This window comes from Cheilinus undulatus, linkage group 24 (genome assembly GCF_018320785.1).
Source record: "Cheilinus undulatus linkage group 24, ASM1832078v1, whole genome shotgun sequence".
Lineage (NCBI taxonomy): Eukaryota > Metazoa > Chordata > Actinopteri > Labriformes > Labridae > Cheilinus > Cheilinus undulatus.
In genome coordinates, this window is record NC_054888.1 from 2,937,301 (window position 1) to 2,951,927 (window position 14,627).

Consider the following 14,627-nt stretch of genomic DNA (forward strand, 5'->3'; position numbering starts at 1 on the left):
AACCAAACTGTTGAAAAATGTCTTTTCAGGAGTTGCAATCTGTGGTGAAAGGTGGCAAAAATGGGTTAAATGGCAGAAAAAATGGGTGAAAATGGGGAGCAAAAGAGTCAAAAAAGAAGCAAAAACGGGTGAGAAGTGGCAAAAAAATGAGTTACAGGTAGCAAAAAAGGGTCCAAAGGTGGCAAAAAAATGAGTGAAAAGTGACTACAATGGGGAAAAAAGCAGTCAAGAGTGGCAAAAAATGGGCAAAAATAGGAAATAAATGGTATTTATTGGCAAAAATTAGCTTAAATGGGCAAAAACTAGGAAAAAAGTGTTACTCAATCACAAAAGGTAAATCAAGTGAGCAAAAAATGGGTGAAAAAGGGGGAAATAGGCATGCAATGGACAAAACTGGGTAAAAGTGGCAAAAACGGGTGCAAAGTTACAAATATTGTGTTCCATGTGGTCAAAAATGAGTGTAAAGTGACTAAAATGGGCAAAAAAGGTGGGGAAATCGGGGGGAAAGTAGCATTTAATGGCAAAAGGCATCTTAAATGGGTGAAAAATGGCAAAAAAGGGGGAAAATTGTAAAAAAAAAAAAGCAGGATAAAAGTGGCTAAAACTGATGAAAAGGGCAAAAAGTGGGCAAAGGCGGCAAAAAGAAGGTACAAAATGGGAAAAAAAAGGAAGCAAGTGGTATTTAATGGCAAAAGGTAGCGTTAATGGGCAAAAAGTGGCCAAAATTTGTGAAAAGGCCCAAAAATGGAAAAAGAATGGCAAAAAGAAGAGGCAAAAATGGGCAAAAAAAGGAAACAAGTGGTATTTAAAAGCAAAATGTAGCTAAAATGGGTGAAAAGTAGCAAAAAATGGTGAAAAGGGCAAAAATGGGAAAAAAGTGGCAAAAATGTCCCTTTTTAAGGTTTTCTGAGGGAATAATATTTCAAATTAAGACATCACAGAGCCACGTGTTGAGTATCACTGATTTACGGTGTCATCTTAGTGTAGTCACAAATAATAAAAACATTAAAAAAGTCTTGGTCAGAATGTTTGATGGTGGGAGTGCTGCCTTGTTCTAATGGGGCCCATATCTCATTTATATTAAACATTTGCTGCGGGCCAATCAAAAATGGCCACATTTGGCCCCTGGGCCATAGTTTGGACACCCCTGCTGTAACAGGTCAATAAAAAGCTCTGTACACTTTTTGTGCACACTCAGGACGTTCGTGACCAAAAACGTCCCATTCAAAAAACATGCATTTTATGGTTGTAGAGTCACTGCTTCAAATGTACAGATTTCTCTGTTTGTCCAAAAGTGTCAGGTTCTTTACCGTATTAGGCACGAGGGTAAACTGCATGCTTTTATTCCTGGTTTCTATTTGGGGAAACAGTGTATCAATTTATAAAAATCTTTAAATTAAATTATAAAATGCATAAAAAAAATACTTCTCATATTAAAGGCTGTGATAATCCTCTTCAAGGACATCCAGTTTGCATGTACTATAGGGGAAAATTTTAATTTTGGGTGTGTTTTTACATGAAAAACTTTAGAGTCCTGCAGTTAAACCAGCATTTAAAGGGTTAAATAAATTTCCCCAAATGAATGAATATAGGATATTTATGATCAGTCTGATCTTGATGAAAAATGGATGCTAAAGAAGTAAAAAAACATGAATGTATAAAGCTTTCATTGCTATGCTGCCATTGTTGGTCTCTGACAGCCTGAGTGTGTTTCCTCTTCTGTGTGATAAAGAACCACACTGAACGTTGCAGAGATGAAATCTGAATTATTTAACGCTGTGATTTGGATTGCTGTTATTTTGTCCCACAGAGGTCAAAGCCCTGCCTGCTTCTTCTTCTGCGTTGTGATTGGTCTCCGTAGATCACATGTCTCTCACATGTGCTGAGGCTGGTCAGCATCTGTGTCCTGACCGTGAGCCCCTCTCTACATGTGCCGTTCTTTAATCTCAGCCTTTAACATGACAATACTGCCCGCTACTCTTTCTTTCCTCTACAGCGGAGAATCAGCCAATGGCAGCAGGCGACCTTGAACAGCCTTCACGAGGCGAGCGTCCCCCCTGGGAAGACGAACGACCTTCAGTCTCCAGTAAACCTGCGTTTGATTGGACAAAGCAGGCGATGCTCGGGAAGAGAGGGGACCATAGAGGGGACCGAGGAGGCTGAGGAGAGAGGCTGCTCTCCCCACCTGCTCCTCCTCAGGCCTACAGGAGTCTGAACGCTGATTCTAGCATGGACAGCCTGAATGTGTGGATTCATAGAATAAATATTTCACATTATTTAGAGCTCATGAAGGGGGTCAGGGTCTACGGCCTAGGAGAAAGTAAGACCAGGATAAATCAGTGCAGGCTGATGTTTTAGCTCAACAGATCTCAGCTGCATGTGATTCACAGCAACGACAATACACACAAAACAATACAGGGTACATTCAGCATCGCCAGGTGAATTCCCAGTGACCTTTAGAGGTTCTTTGCTGGTAGAAAAAACAGGAAACGATCCCAGGAAACAAAGAAACACAGAAGCAGAGTGGCAGAGAAAGAGATGGAGAGAAAAAGGTGAGCGGCAGACGGGAAATCCTGCTGAGAAGCTCCTGCCTCCACGTGGCGAAACGCCCACCTACCGCTGGTTTTAACAGGGCTCTGCTGGGAATGAAAGGGCGAGAGACTCATTAGAGCCAACCTGTACTTTAATCATCATTATTTCATATCCTTTCAGAGATTTATCCAGGCAAGGTATGCAAAATCAAAGGGCAGAGTCTAAGAATTGATCTTGTTTTACACTGTTTTATCTTCCATCTGATATTAGAGCCAACAGAAAAAGTTTATATTTTACCTAAAAATGCTAAACTTTAATCAAATATGGTTTGTTTAAATAGTCTAGCATGGAAAAAGACTAAAGAAAACTGATGCCAAAGGTTGACACTCGCCCCGTTTTAAAGGGCATGGGCTGTACCGTCCTATTGGTTTAACAGTAAAAACGTGGAATGCTCCTTTATTACCCAGCATCCTTAAAGTGCACGTTTATGTTCAGGTTGAAGAGACTCAGAGGAATTCAAAGCCTAATAATGTTTCATTGTCACAGTGGGGATAGACGCCAGAGAAAGTCCATTATGTCTGATGATAATCGCTGCTAATTAGCATACATTAGCATAGCATGCATATGCCCAAGATGCTGAGCAGAGTGGTACAAGACGGGCGTTTTCAGAGCAGATGTGCAGGGTGTGGTCAACCTTTGCTGCCATGCTGGCAGAGCTGGTCGACTGTTATTTAGAAAGGAGACTAAAAACAGGCTGGTTTAGCTCAGGGACGCGTGCTGGGGATGCTAATGTTTGATAGCGACAGTCATGGACGAAAGTATTGGCACCCCTGGAATTTTTCCAGAAAATACACCATTTCTCCCAGAAATTGTTGCAATTACAAATGTTTTTGGTATACATGTTTATTTCCTTTATGTGCACTGGAGCAACACAAAAAAACAGAAGAAAAAAGACAAAATGGACATAATTTTACACAAAACTCAAAAAATGGGCCGGACGAAATGATTGTCCCCTTGTAAAACTGTGGGTAAATCATTTTATTTCCAGCATGTGATGCTCATTTAAACTCACCTGTGGCAGTAACAGGTGCTGGCAATCTAGAAATCACACCTGAAGCCAGTTAGAATGTCTAAAAGTTGACTCAACCTTTGTGTTGTGTGTCTGTGTGTGTCACACCAAGCATGGAGGAGAGAAAGAAGAGCCCAGAACTGTCTGAGGACTTAAGAAGCAAAACTGTGGAAAAATATGAATAAATATGAATTCCTTTGTCCACTGTGTGTAATATAATCAAGAAGTTTATAACCATGGAGCTGTGGCTAATCTCCCTGGACGTGGACGGAAGAGAAATATTGACAAATGAATGCAACACAGGATAGCTGGAATGGTGGATAAACATCCTCAGTCAACTTCCACACAAATTCAGGCTGTCCTGCAGACTCAGGGTGCAAAAGTGTCAGCTGGGACCATACGTGGTCATCTGAATGAGATGAAGCGCTATGGCAGGAGACTGAGGAGAACCCCACTGCTGACAAAGAGACATAAAAAAGCCAGACTGGAGTTCGCAATAATGTACCTGAGTAAGCCTCAATCCTTCTGGGAGAACATTTTGTGGACAGATGAGACTAAGGTAGAGCTTTTTGGAAAGCAGGTCATTCTACTGTTTACAGAAAACAGAATGAGGCCTACAAAGAAAAGAACACAGTACCTACAGTCAAACATGGTGGAGCTTCAAGGATGTTTGGGGTTGTTTTGCTGCCTCTGGCACTGGGTGCCTTGACTGTATGCAAGGAATCATGAAATCTGAGACTATCAAAGGATTTTGGGCCACAATGTAGGGCCTAGTGTCAGAAAGCTGGGTCTGGGTCAGAGGTCATGGGTGTTCCAGCAGGACAATGACCCCAAACATACCTCAGAAAGCACCAAGAAACGGTTGAAGACAAAGCTGGAGAGTTCTGAAGTGGCCAGCAATGAGTCCAGATCTAAATCCCATTGAACACCTATGGAGAGATCTCAGAACTGCTGTTGAAGAAGCACCCTTCAAATCTGAGAGACCTGGAGCAGTTTGGAGAAGAAGAGTGGTCCAAAATTCCAGTTGAGAGGTGTAAGAAGCTTGTTGATGGTTATAGGAAGAGACTGGTTTCAGTTATTATTTCCCAAGGGTGTGCAACCAAATATTAAGTTGAGGGTGCCAACAATTTTGTCCAGCCTATTTTTTGAGTTTTGTGTAAAATTATGTCCATTTTGTCTTTTTTCTTCAGATTTTTTGTGTTGCTCCAATGCACATAAAGAAAATAAACACGTGTAAACCAGAAACATTTGTAATCGCAACAATTTCTGGGAGAAATGGTGAATTTTCTGGAAAAATTCCAGGGGTGCCAAGACAGTAACTAGTTAGCCGACGCTCCTGCTGAGGTAATACGCCATGTAAAGTTTGAATTCATCAATATTTTAGTCTTGGTTTTGAAGATACCCAGTGTCATGTTGGGTGATTCTGTTTTTGCGTAGCCTGGTAGCATCATTAGCGTTTACATTTATGCTAGCACGTCATGCACGTCAAGAATCTTCCAAACTCCCCGAGACGTTAGCTGGGATGTCTGCTTGAATAAAGCGACAGAAATAAACTTAAAATAAACCACAGATGCTGATTAATAAGGTCAGAGTTACACTACAACCTGAATTCCAAAAAAGTTGGGGCGCTGTGTTAAATGTAAATAAACTGAATGCAAAGATCTTTGAATCTTCATATTTTATTCAGGATAGAGCATAAATGACTAATCAGATGTTGAAACGTTCGTGTAAATATCAGCTCATTTTGAATTTGAAGCTAGCGTCACATTTCCAAAAAGTTGGGACGGGGCAACAAAAGGCTGGAAAAGTAAGATGAACTACTGAAAAACAGCTGGAGGAGCATTTAATAACAAATTAGCTTAACTGGCAACAAGTCAGTCACATGACTGGGTATAAAAGGAGACTTTTAGAGAGGCAGGGTCTCTCAGAGGTAGTAATGAAATGAGTTTTGGTGCATTTTTTTTTTCAAAATTATAAAAACCTACTTTAAGGCCATTAAGGACAAAAAATGTCCACATATAAAAACCCCAATTAAAATTGCTAACAATGATATTTTTCACCTTTTTATGGGCTGAATCTTTTAATAATCTTCAGCTCTGATCACAACTATCAAATACGTAATAATTATCAATATTTTAACCCTTTAAATGCCAGCGTGAATAAATGATGGCACTATTTCTGATCATACAAAGAATGATTTATTTTCCTTATGCTTGATCAAAATGGGCAATGGATTCTTTTTTAAATCACAGTCTTGAATCGTAAAATAATAGCAGTGAAATTGGTTTTGGTGCTTTTTTGCCCCCCCAAATTTAAATCAACTGATGTGAGGCCATTTTGAGGAAAAAAAATGTCCAGTTAGAAAAATTGCAATCAAAAACGGAGTCTAAAAAATGTGGAACAATTTCAGAAACATGTAAACTGTGAAGACTTTGAATCTCCCACCATCTACAGCCCATAATATCAGAAGATTCAGAGAATCTGGAGACAGCGTGCTAGCTTTTTTGGCATCGGGGTTATATGTAATGATAATGAATTTGAATGAGACTCATTTTAGTCTTGATTTGTTTGCCGTTCTCTGGGTTTTTAGCGTTATAATGACTCTAGAGTGAAATGTGTGTCACAGAGCTGTGAACCAGCCCACACTCCTCAGTCAGTCAGAAATATTCTTCTGAGAGCTCAGACAGCAGCCATCACTAACTTTGAACCCCTCTGCTCCGTCTGAGGTAAACCCTCCCTCCTCTTCCTCTGGTCTCATCATCTCTCCCACACATGAACCCAGATTCTCCCCTCCAGAGGAGAGAGAGTCTGCAGAAGTAGGCTAGTGGGCTAACGATGCAGAGAAACAATTACACAATTAGGCTCTCTCTCTCCAACAGCGATGGCTGTGAGACTCCGACACCCACACTGATATTTTTATCTCCCCTCCAGCCTCCACAAAAACACAGTCACCTCGTTTCAGCCCGGCCCACACGCCGCCGATGACTGACGAAACCAGAACACACGTAACGCAAACCTGCACCAAAACAGCCATTACTTCAGGTGACGACAGCTGAAATGACACCACAGATCCGTGTTAAACACATGTCCAGGGACCCACAGACGCTCAGACGCATATTTAGAGGACGGCAGAGATGCTGCATCAGCACAAAACAAACACCACACATGCAGACCAGCTCTGAGAGTCAACCACTCAGGCACAGATTTACCTTCAGGAGGAGGATTCTGGTAAACCTGGGCTGGTTTCTAGAAATCTAAGGTCTGAATCAGGGTTACTCAGCCCTGATTGACCAGAGAGCCAAACTGCTGAAAAATACCTTTGTAAGAGCCACAAACAGGTTAAAGTGGCAATAAAAGTAAGTTAAAGCCAGCACAAATGGGCAAAGAGCAGCAAAGAAGAGGCAAAAATGGTCAAAATCAGCAAAAAAGTGGCAAAAATGGTCAAAAAGCAGCAAAAAAGTGGCAAAAATGGGTGAATAGGCACAAAATAGGCATTAAAGAGCAAAAACTTGGTGAAAAGTGACAAAAATGGAGAGAAAAATTGGCAAAAATGGGTGAGAAGTGACAAAAAATGAGTTACAGGTGGAAAAAATGGTCAAAAATGTGGCAAAAAAATGAGGAAAAACTGCAGGTAATAAACCAGCGATACTCAACGTGTGGCTCTGTTCTGTGTTATCTTTCTATTTTATTCCCCAGAAAACCTTAAAAAAGGGAAAAAAGGGAATTTTTGCACTTTTTAACCATTTTCGCGCATTTAAGAATCCTTTTGCCATTACATACCACTTGTTTCCTATTTTTTTTAACAAATTTTTGCCACTCTTGACTGCATTTTGCACAATTTACACACTTTTTGACTATTTTTTTGCCACCTGCAACTTTTTTTTGTCACTTCTCACCCATTTTTGCTACATTCTGACCATTTCTTTCACTTTTTCTTCCTATTTTCAGCCCTTTTCAAGCATTTTGCTGCTTTTTGACCATTTTTGCCACCTATATCGTATTGTTATTGCTACTTCAAACCAGTTGTTGCCACTTTTCACCCATTTAAGCTGCCTTTTGCCATTAAATACCCATTTTTTCCTTTTTTTCTGGCCACCTTTTCCCCATTTTTGCCACTGTTATCAAATTTTTGCACATTCTTTACTATTTTTTGCCACTATTTGTCCATTTAAGCTTCCTTTTGCCATTACATACTAGTTTCCTTTTTTCCTAAATTTTTGCCACTTCTTTTCGCCACTTTTTTTCCCCCATTTTTGCACTTTTTCACTATTTTTTGCCACTTTTTGCCCAATTAAGCTACCTTTTGCTATTACATACCACTTGTTTCCTATTTTTTTCCCATTTTTTTGCCCATCTTGACTGCCTTTTGCCCATTTTAGTCACTTCTTGCTACTTTCTGACCATGTTATCACTTTCTCCCTATTTTCACCCCTTTCACACATTTTTGCTACTTTTAACTTATTTTTTTGGTCACTTCCAATCCCAACTTTGTCACTTTCTGCCTTTTTGCCACTTTTCTCCCAGTGTTGGTCCCTTTCAGCCAATTTTGGCCACTTCTTGCCCATTTTAGCTGGCTTTTTTTCTGATTTTGCACATTTTTCCCCACATTTTTTCTGGATTTCTCCACTTTTGGCCCATATTTGCCACCTTTAACTAATTTTTTGGTCATGTCCAATCCCAACTTTGTCACTTTCTGCCTTTTTGCCACTTTTCTCCCAGTGTTTGCCTCTTTTTAACCGTTTTCTTCCGTCTGTTAACTTCATCAGTAGTAGTATCTGAAGACGGGCACACAACTCTCATCTTAAATTTAAAACACCAAACAACCAATCAGAGCAGAGGTTAACCAGCACCTCCTGAGTCCTTTGAGTTAAAATGAGAAGCTTTTACCAGAGCATTTATTACTGTTGTCAGACTCCTATCTGAGTCTGGAAACAACAAAAACAACTTTTAGTGGAGGAAAATCCTCGTCAGATGTCGCTCAGAACTAACCTCATCGTTTGGAGGCTACAGGAGTGACTTTAACCCACTAGGGGGCGTACTCACAGCGATGCGGAGCAGGGTAGTCCTGACGGCGGCCCATCGGTCCAGTCGTCTGTCGATGACCAGGATGAAACCCTCTCCTGAGGCTGTAACGCTGCAGGAAGAAACGCACTGTTAGCCACATGATAACAGAAGATAAATCAGGATATCTACGTTTGCGTTTCTCAGCTGTCGCTCTTCTTCTGGCGGTTTTTCCTGCGGGCAACCGAAGCCTGCTCCAAGACGAGGCGACTGCAGGGCTGGAAAAGGCTGATAAAAAGTGGTCCTCATCGTTAACACTGCAAGATACTCACAAAGCACTCTGGGAAATCACTCCCAGGACAAACCAGGAAGACCATTTTAACAGCTTTTCTCCCTCATTATGAGAAATCCATAAGACACTACCCATTCAGCTGTGAGGTTTGGTGGAGGAGGGATGATGGTATGGGGTTATTTATCTATGGTTAAGATGGATTCATGGCTACCATTACACCAGGGGGGTCAAACTCAATCACAGCAGGGGCCGGATTCTGGATTTAGGTCCAACCTGAGGACCCAACAGGGTCACCTTTTAACCAGGAACTGTCACCACTAATGAAATACGGAAAAAAGAACTGAAGATCGATGATTTTGACATTAAAAAAGTAAAAATTACACACTGAAAGTCTCAAATCTGAGATAAAAAAGACTTACTTATGAAATAAAAAGGTCAAAGCATGAACTTAAGATTCAAAATTAAGTTTTCAAAAAGGCAAAAATATCAAATAGAAATTTGAAATCACTAGTTTTATAGGTCCAAATATGAGATAAAATTCAAAATCATGAGTTTGAAAGGTTAAAATATGAGATAAAATTAAAAAAAAACAAATTTTAAACATCAAAATACAGAATAAAATTCTGAGTTTAAAAGTTAAAAATATGAGATAAAAAATTTAAATCATGAGTTTCAAAGGCATAAATATTAAACAGAAGTTTGAAATCATGAGTTTTATAGGTCAAAATATGAGAAAAAAATCAAAATAATGAGTTTAAAGTATAAAATATGAGATAAAATTTAAAAAACACAAGTTTAGAGCAACAAAATACAAAATAAGATTTGAAGTCATAGGTTTAAAATGCACAAATGTTAAAAAGAAATTTGAAATCACTAGCTTTAAAGGTCAAATATGAGATTCAATTTAAAATCATGAGTTTAAAAGTAAAAATATGAGATAAAATTCCAAATCATGAGTTTTAAATTTTTACCTAATTTTTTTAAGGTCAAAATACAGGATTAAAAGTCTAGGTTAGGAGTTGAAAAGGCCAAAATGTGGGATAACATTCAAAATCATGAGTTGAAAAGGTCACTTAAAATTTTAAAATGTCAAAATATGAAATTAAAAGACTAAATCAAAAGTTTATGTTCTAATTTAGAGATGCAAAATTGAAAATTTGACATGAAAAAAAAAATCATTTTATTTTCAAAATTTTTTTCTTTACTTTTTCAAATTTAGTTGACTTAACAAAGATCATTCAAACCAACAAGGTAAAGTTTACATTTTTATACTGGAGGAAATCTGCAGACCTCATACTGGTGGGCCAGTTAGAATTAGAACATGATCTGAACTGGTGGGCCAGTTAGAATTAGAACATGATCTGAACTGGTGGGCCAGTTAGAATTAGAATATGATCTGAACTGGTGGGCTGGATTTGTCTGACAGCCCTGCATTACAGCATGAAGAGGAACGAACACTCAGAGAACAGATCTGACATGAGGGGATGGAGACGAGGCTCTGAACATCCCCAGAGTTCAGATAAATCTTCATGAAGAAGTGAAGGAAAACAGCACAGGTGGAAATCTGCAGGCCGTCCTCACCAAAAGGCTCATGGGAGAATCCACAGTCAAGAGGAAGAAGAAGAAAGAGCACAAATCACCACAAACACACCATCCCCACTGTGGAGCACGGTGGTAGCAGCATCATGCTGTGGGGATGCTTCTCAGCAGCATGAAAACTGTTTTTACTTTGTCATAAAAAAACGTAACGCTGCTACCAGTCACTGCCACGCCGAGTTTTATCCACAGCATTTATTATTATTAAAAAATAACACAATAAAATAAAATATTGTAGTCGTCTTGTTGCTCTTCACAGCAGGAGAAAAATCATTACGGAGAATAAAGTAGCATCTGAAAATATTCAACCCTTCCTGGTGTCATCTGTGATGATTAGAGCAGACCCTTGTGGTCACCATGGCAACCTTGGCTCTGCATTAATGTGTGTGTGCCATTCGTTCCACAGGCAGCAGCATATGTAGCAGCCTCATTAGGCTAATGTTTGTGTGTGTCAGCGGTGTGTGTGAGTGTGAATGCAGTCTCTGCAGCAAGTGTCCTGTAGAACGGACTGACACCTAAAGACGCGGGCAGAGACGGCGAATACAGGCGCAGACGCTGCCAGCATGCAAACACGGCTAAACAGAGCAAATATTCATCAGAACATGTAAATGTTTAAAATTAAACACTACCCAGGGAACGCTGCGACGGAAAATCCTCACTCCATCCTTCACCGGACAAAATATTCACATCATAGGAATAAAGCCGGCTGCTTTTACGGGGGAATTTTCCTCCTCCGGGACAAAAAACACCAAAAATCCTTAAAATCCAGCTGCTGTCTTCCAGAAATAATCCTCTCCGCTCTAAATCCTCCTCTTCCTCTTGTTGTCAGTGTCCATTTCTTGCACCACAATCATGTTTGCAGACGGAGAGAGGTGACCGATCTCATCCTTAAAGAGCATCTCCCTCCTCCTCCTCCTCCTCCTCCTCCTCCTCCTCCTCTCTCTGCTGCACCACCTGCTTCCCTGCCCCCAACCAATCACAGCCAAACCCTGCATCTTGCTGTTCCTGAGCAGCCAATCAGAGCTGCAGGAGCTCCCGATAGGCAGCTGTGTGCATGTAGCTGGTGGAGGAGAACGGGAGGGGATATGAAAGGTGATGAGCCATAGAAAAAAAAAGGAGGCAGCCATGACACACAAATACAAGACGATATGAAGAAACAAGAGGTGCATCTTCATCCTTTCTCCTCCCCTTCATTATGAGTGAGGGGAGGAGAGAGGGAGGAGAATCAAAGAAGGAGGAGAATCAAGAAAAAGCTCTGAGTATGGTTTAATCCAGCGTCTTCATCAGAACATCCACTGTGCATGATCCTGAACAGCAGGGGAAGAACTCTCACGAGGTTAAGGTTGGAAAAAGTGTAAATTGTGTTCATATTTAGATAAAAATCATAAAAGAATATCTTGTTTAATTCATATCTGCACATTTAAATCATTTATTTGTCATTTTGCATTATTCATGGCTGGAGAAATCCACTATGTGGCCCTGTTCTTGTGGTCTGGTTTGGTGCAGTGCTGACATCTGGTGGTGGACTGTGGTACAACCCTGGCCAGACCTCCACACTTTGTTTGTTTGTTTGTTTGTTGTTAGACCAAACGGAGCCGAAAGGGGAGGGGCTTTATCGGTGTAAATGTGCGCTAACCTCGGGACGCTGGTGAGGTAGCTGAGCACGTTCTGGAACTCCTCCTCCTCCAACTCGCTGAAGGCCGGGAATTCTGGGAAGACCATGACGGGGCTGCCATTTATCCCGCGGCCGCCTGGAGATGTAGAGGTCAGAGGTCAAAGAGATGAAGAGTTGAGGTCAAAACACAGTGGTGATGTTTTTATTTACTGATGGGCTTTAAAGCAGAAGATGCATGAATAAAATATTTAAAATGTCAAAAATGTACAGATTTAAACAGGATAAGAGTGAAGAAAGTGAAAAGCCCCTCAGGAGTTCTGCTGTTTGGTTTTATAGATCAGCGATACTCAGCGTGTGACTCTTTTATATATTCAATTAAAATATTATTCCCACAGAAAACCTTAAGAAGGAGAATGTTTTTGCCTTTTTTCACCATTTTTTTGCCTCCTTTCATCCATTTAAGCAGCCTTTGCCATTAAATACCGCTTTATTCCCCACCTTTTTCCCATTTTTGACACTTTTTTGGCGACTTCACCAATTTTTTTACCACTTTTATTCCATTTTTGCCATTTCTCAGTTTTTCTCCTCATTTCCACCCACTTAATTTACCTTTAGTCATTAAATAACACGTTTTTCCTGGTTATTGCCCATTTTAGTCACTTCTTTTTGACACTTTATTCCCATTTTTGCCCTTTTTCACCATTTTTTCCACCACTTTTCCCTCTTTTAGCTACATTTTGTCATTAAATACCACTTGTTTCAAAAATTTTTTTGCCCATTTTTGCCACTCTTGACTAGTTTTTGCCCATTTTAATTACTTTTCACTCATTTTTTCGCCCCTTTTAACACATTTTTGCCACTTCTGACTTATGTTTTGGTCACCTCCCATCAAATTTTGTCACTCTCTGCCCTTTTGTACCACTTTTTCTCCCAGTGTTTGCCACTTTTTGCCTATTTTTGCCACTTCCCGACCATTTTTCCTACAATTTTTGCTTATTTTTGCCACCTTTAACTTATTTTAACTGCCATGTTTCACCTCTTAGATTGTGGCTCTTACAAAGGTAATTTCCAATGATTTGGCTGTTTGGTTGAGTAACACTGTTATAGATCGATCATGGTCATTATAATTTGTGTTTTTTCCACCAAACAAAACAAAACAAAACACTCTAATGTCAAAGTGGAAACAGATTTCTACTCAGTTATGTCAATTAAATAAAAATATTTATGGTAAAACTGCTGTCTGCATAAATATTCACCCCCTTTAAGGTCAAATTCAACAGAGGTCCATCCATTGGTGCTAGCAGCCTCTTAGTGTGATGGGACTACCTGAGAACAGTGAATCACTGGTTAATCAGTATTCCTGGTTACCATTACACCATGAAGACAAAAGAACACTCCAAGCAACTCAGAGAGCAGGTCGTTGAGAAGTAAAACTGTTGGCGGGTTCTTCAGCAGTCAGATCTTCATGGGAGAGTGGCAAAGAGAAAACTCAGATTCAATCTGGACTAGAGATCACCAACAGACATGGGGGAGACTCCATGAAGGTTCTTTGGTCTGATGAGTGGCAGCATCATGCTGTGGGGATGCTTCTCAAAGCTCAGAACTCAAACCAAGACAGAGTTTGTGGCTGGACTGAAAGGGCTGTCCTGGTTTTGTTTAATTTTATTGACTTTACTTTGTAGAAATCTGGTTCCACTCTGACTTTAAAGAGTTTTTTCTTCAAAAAACCAAATTATACTGACTGTGATTGATTTATAAAACCAGTTGAAGTATGAAGCATCCAAGAGGTGAATAGATTTTGCAGGAACTGCAGATATAAAAATGGTCTGTTATCTAGAATGGCGCTTCTGTATGTATTTATGGATGTGTAGTATTAAAGCTGTACACTTCCTTCAGGCCTTCATTGCGTTGCCATGCCAACAACAGCCGCCCTCTACGTAAATAATTCATCACCATGACGGTTTCCTCTGCAACATGACCCACAGAAGAAAGCCAAGGCCACATCCGTGAGTCTGCATGAGTCTGTGAGGCCGTTTGACTACGGAGGCCCGGAAGGACAAACTTTATTTGGTGCTAAATATTTAAGTAAATTTACTCTGAAAGAACAGAATCTTTGATGTGAACTATTGTTTTTAGATCCTACAGCACTGTGAGCGTGTTTGCCTCCTTTTCTCTGTGCATATTTGTCAAACTGAAATCTTTCACATCATCAGACTGTTGATGATATTAGACAGAGATAACCCAGTAAATACAGAATGCAGTTTTTAAATGATGATTTCATCATCCAAATCATACTGATCCTGCGTGGAAAAGTCATAACCTTTGACCCTAACAGCTGGTTGTTCCATAACTGTCAGCAAACAAGACGGACACAGAGCCAGACAGGTTTGGATTAATCATTAATAACAGACTTTTGTGTTTACTCAGGCCATCGTTGCTCCTCTGGCACCGTGGGGTCGCCAGACACTGAGAGGGTCTCCAAATGTCCTAAAAACTGAGGATACTTTTAAATTACACTGTTG

General features: G+C 40.1%; 1 protein-coding gene across 6 annotated transcripts in view; it reads right to left on the reverse strand.

Moving 5' to 3' along the window:
- Positions 1 to 14,627, reverse strand: part of mcf2la (mcf.2 cell line derived transforming sequence-like a) — a 115,486-nt gene that overhangs the window by 32,664 nt on the left and 68,195 nt on the right. For all 6 annotated transcript variants that reach the window (XM_041781823.1, XM_041781825.1, XM_041781824.1 and 3 more), the window contains 2 exons: positions 12,127 to 12,241; positions 8,645 to 8,735 (listed from right to left, as the gene is read on the reverse strand). In XM_041781823.1, coding sequence (XP_041637757.1) covers positions 8,645 to 8,735; positions 12,127 to 12,241 — 206 coding nt within the window. The remainder of the gene's footprint in view (positions 1 to 8,644; positions 8,736 to 12,126; positions 12,242 to 14,627) is intronic.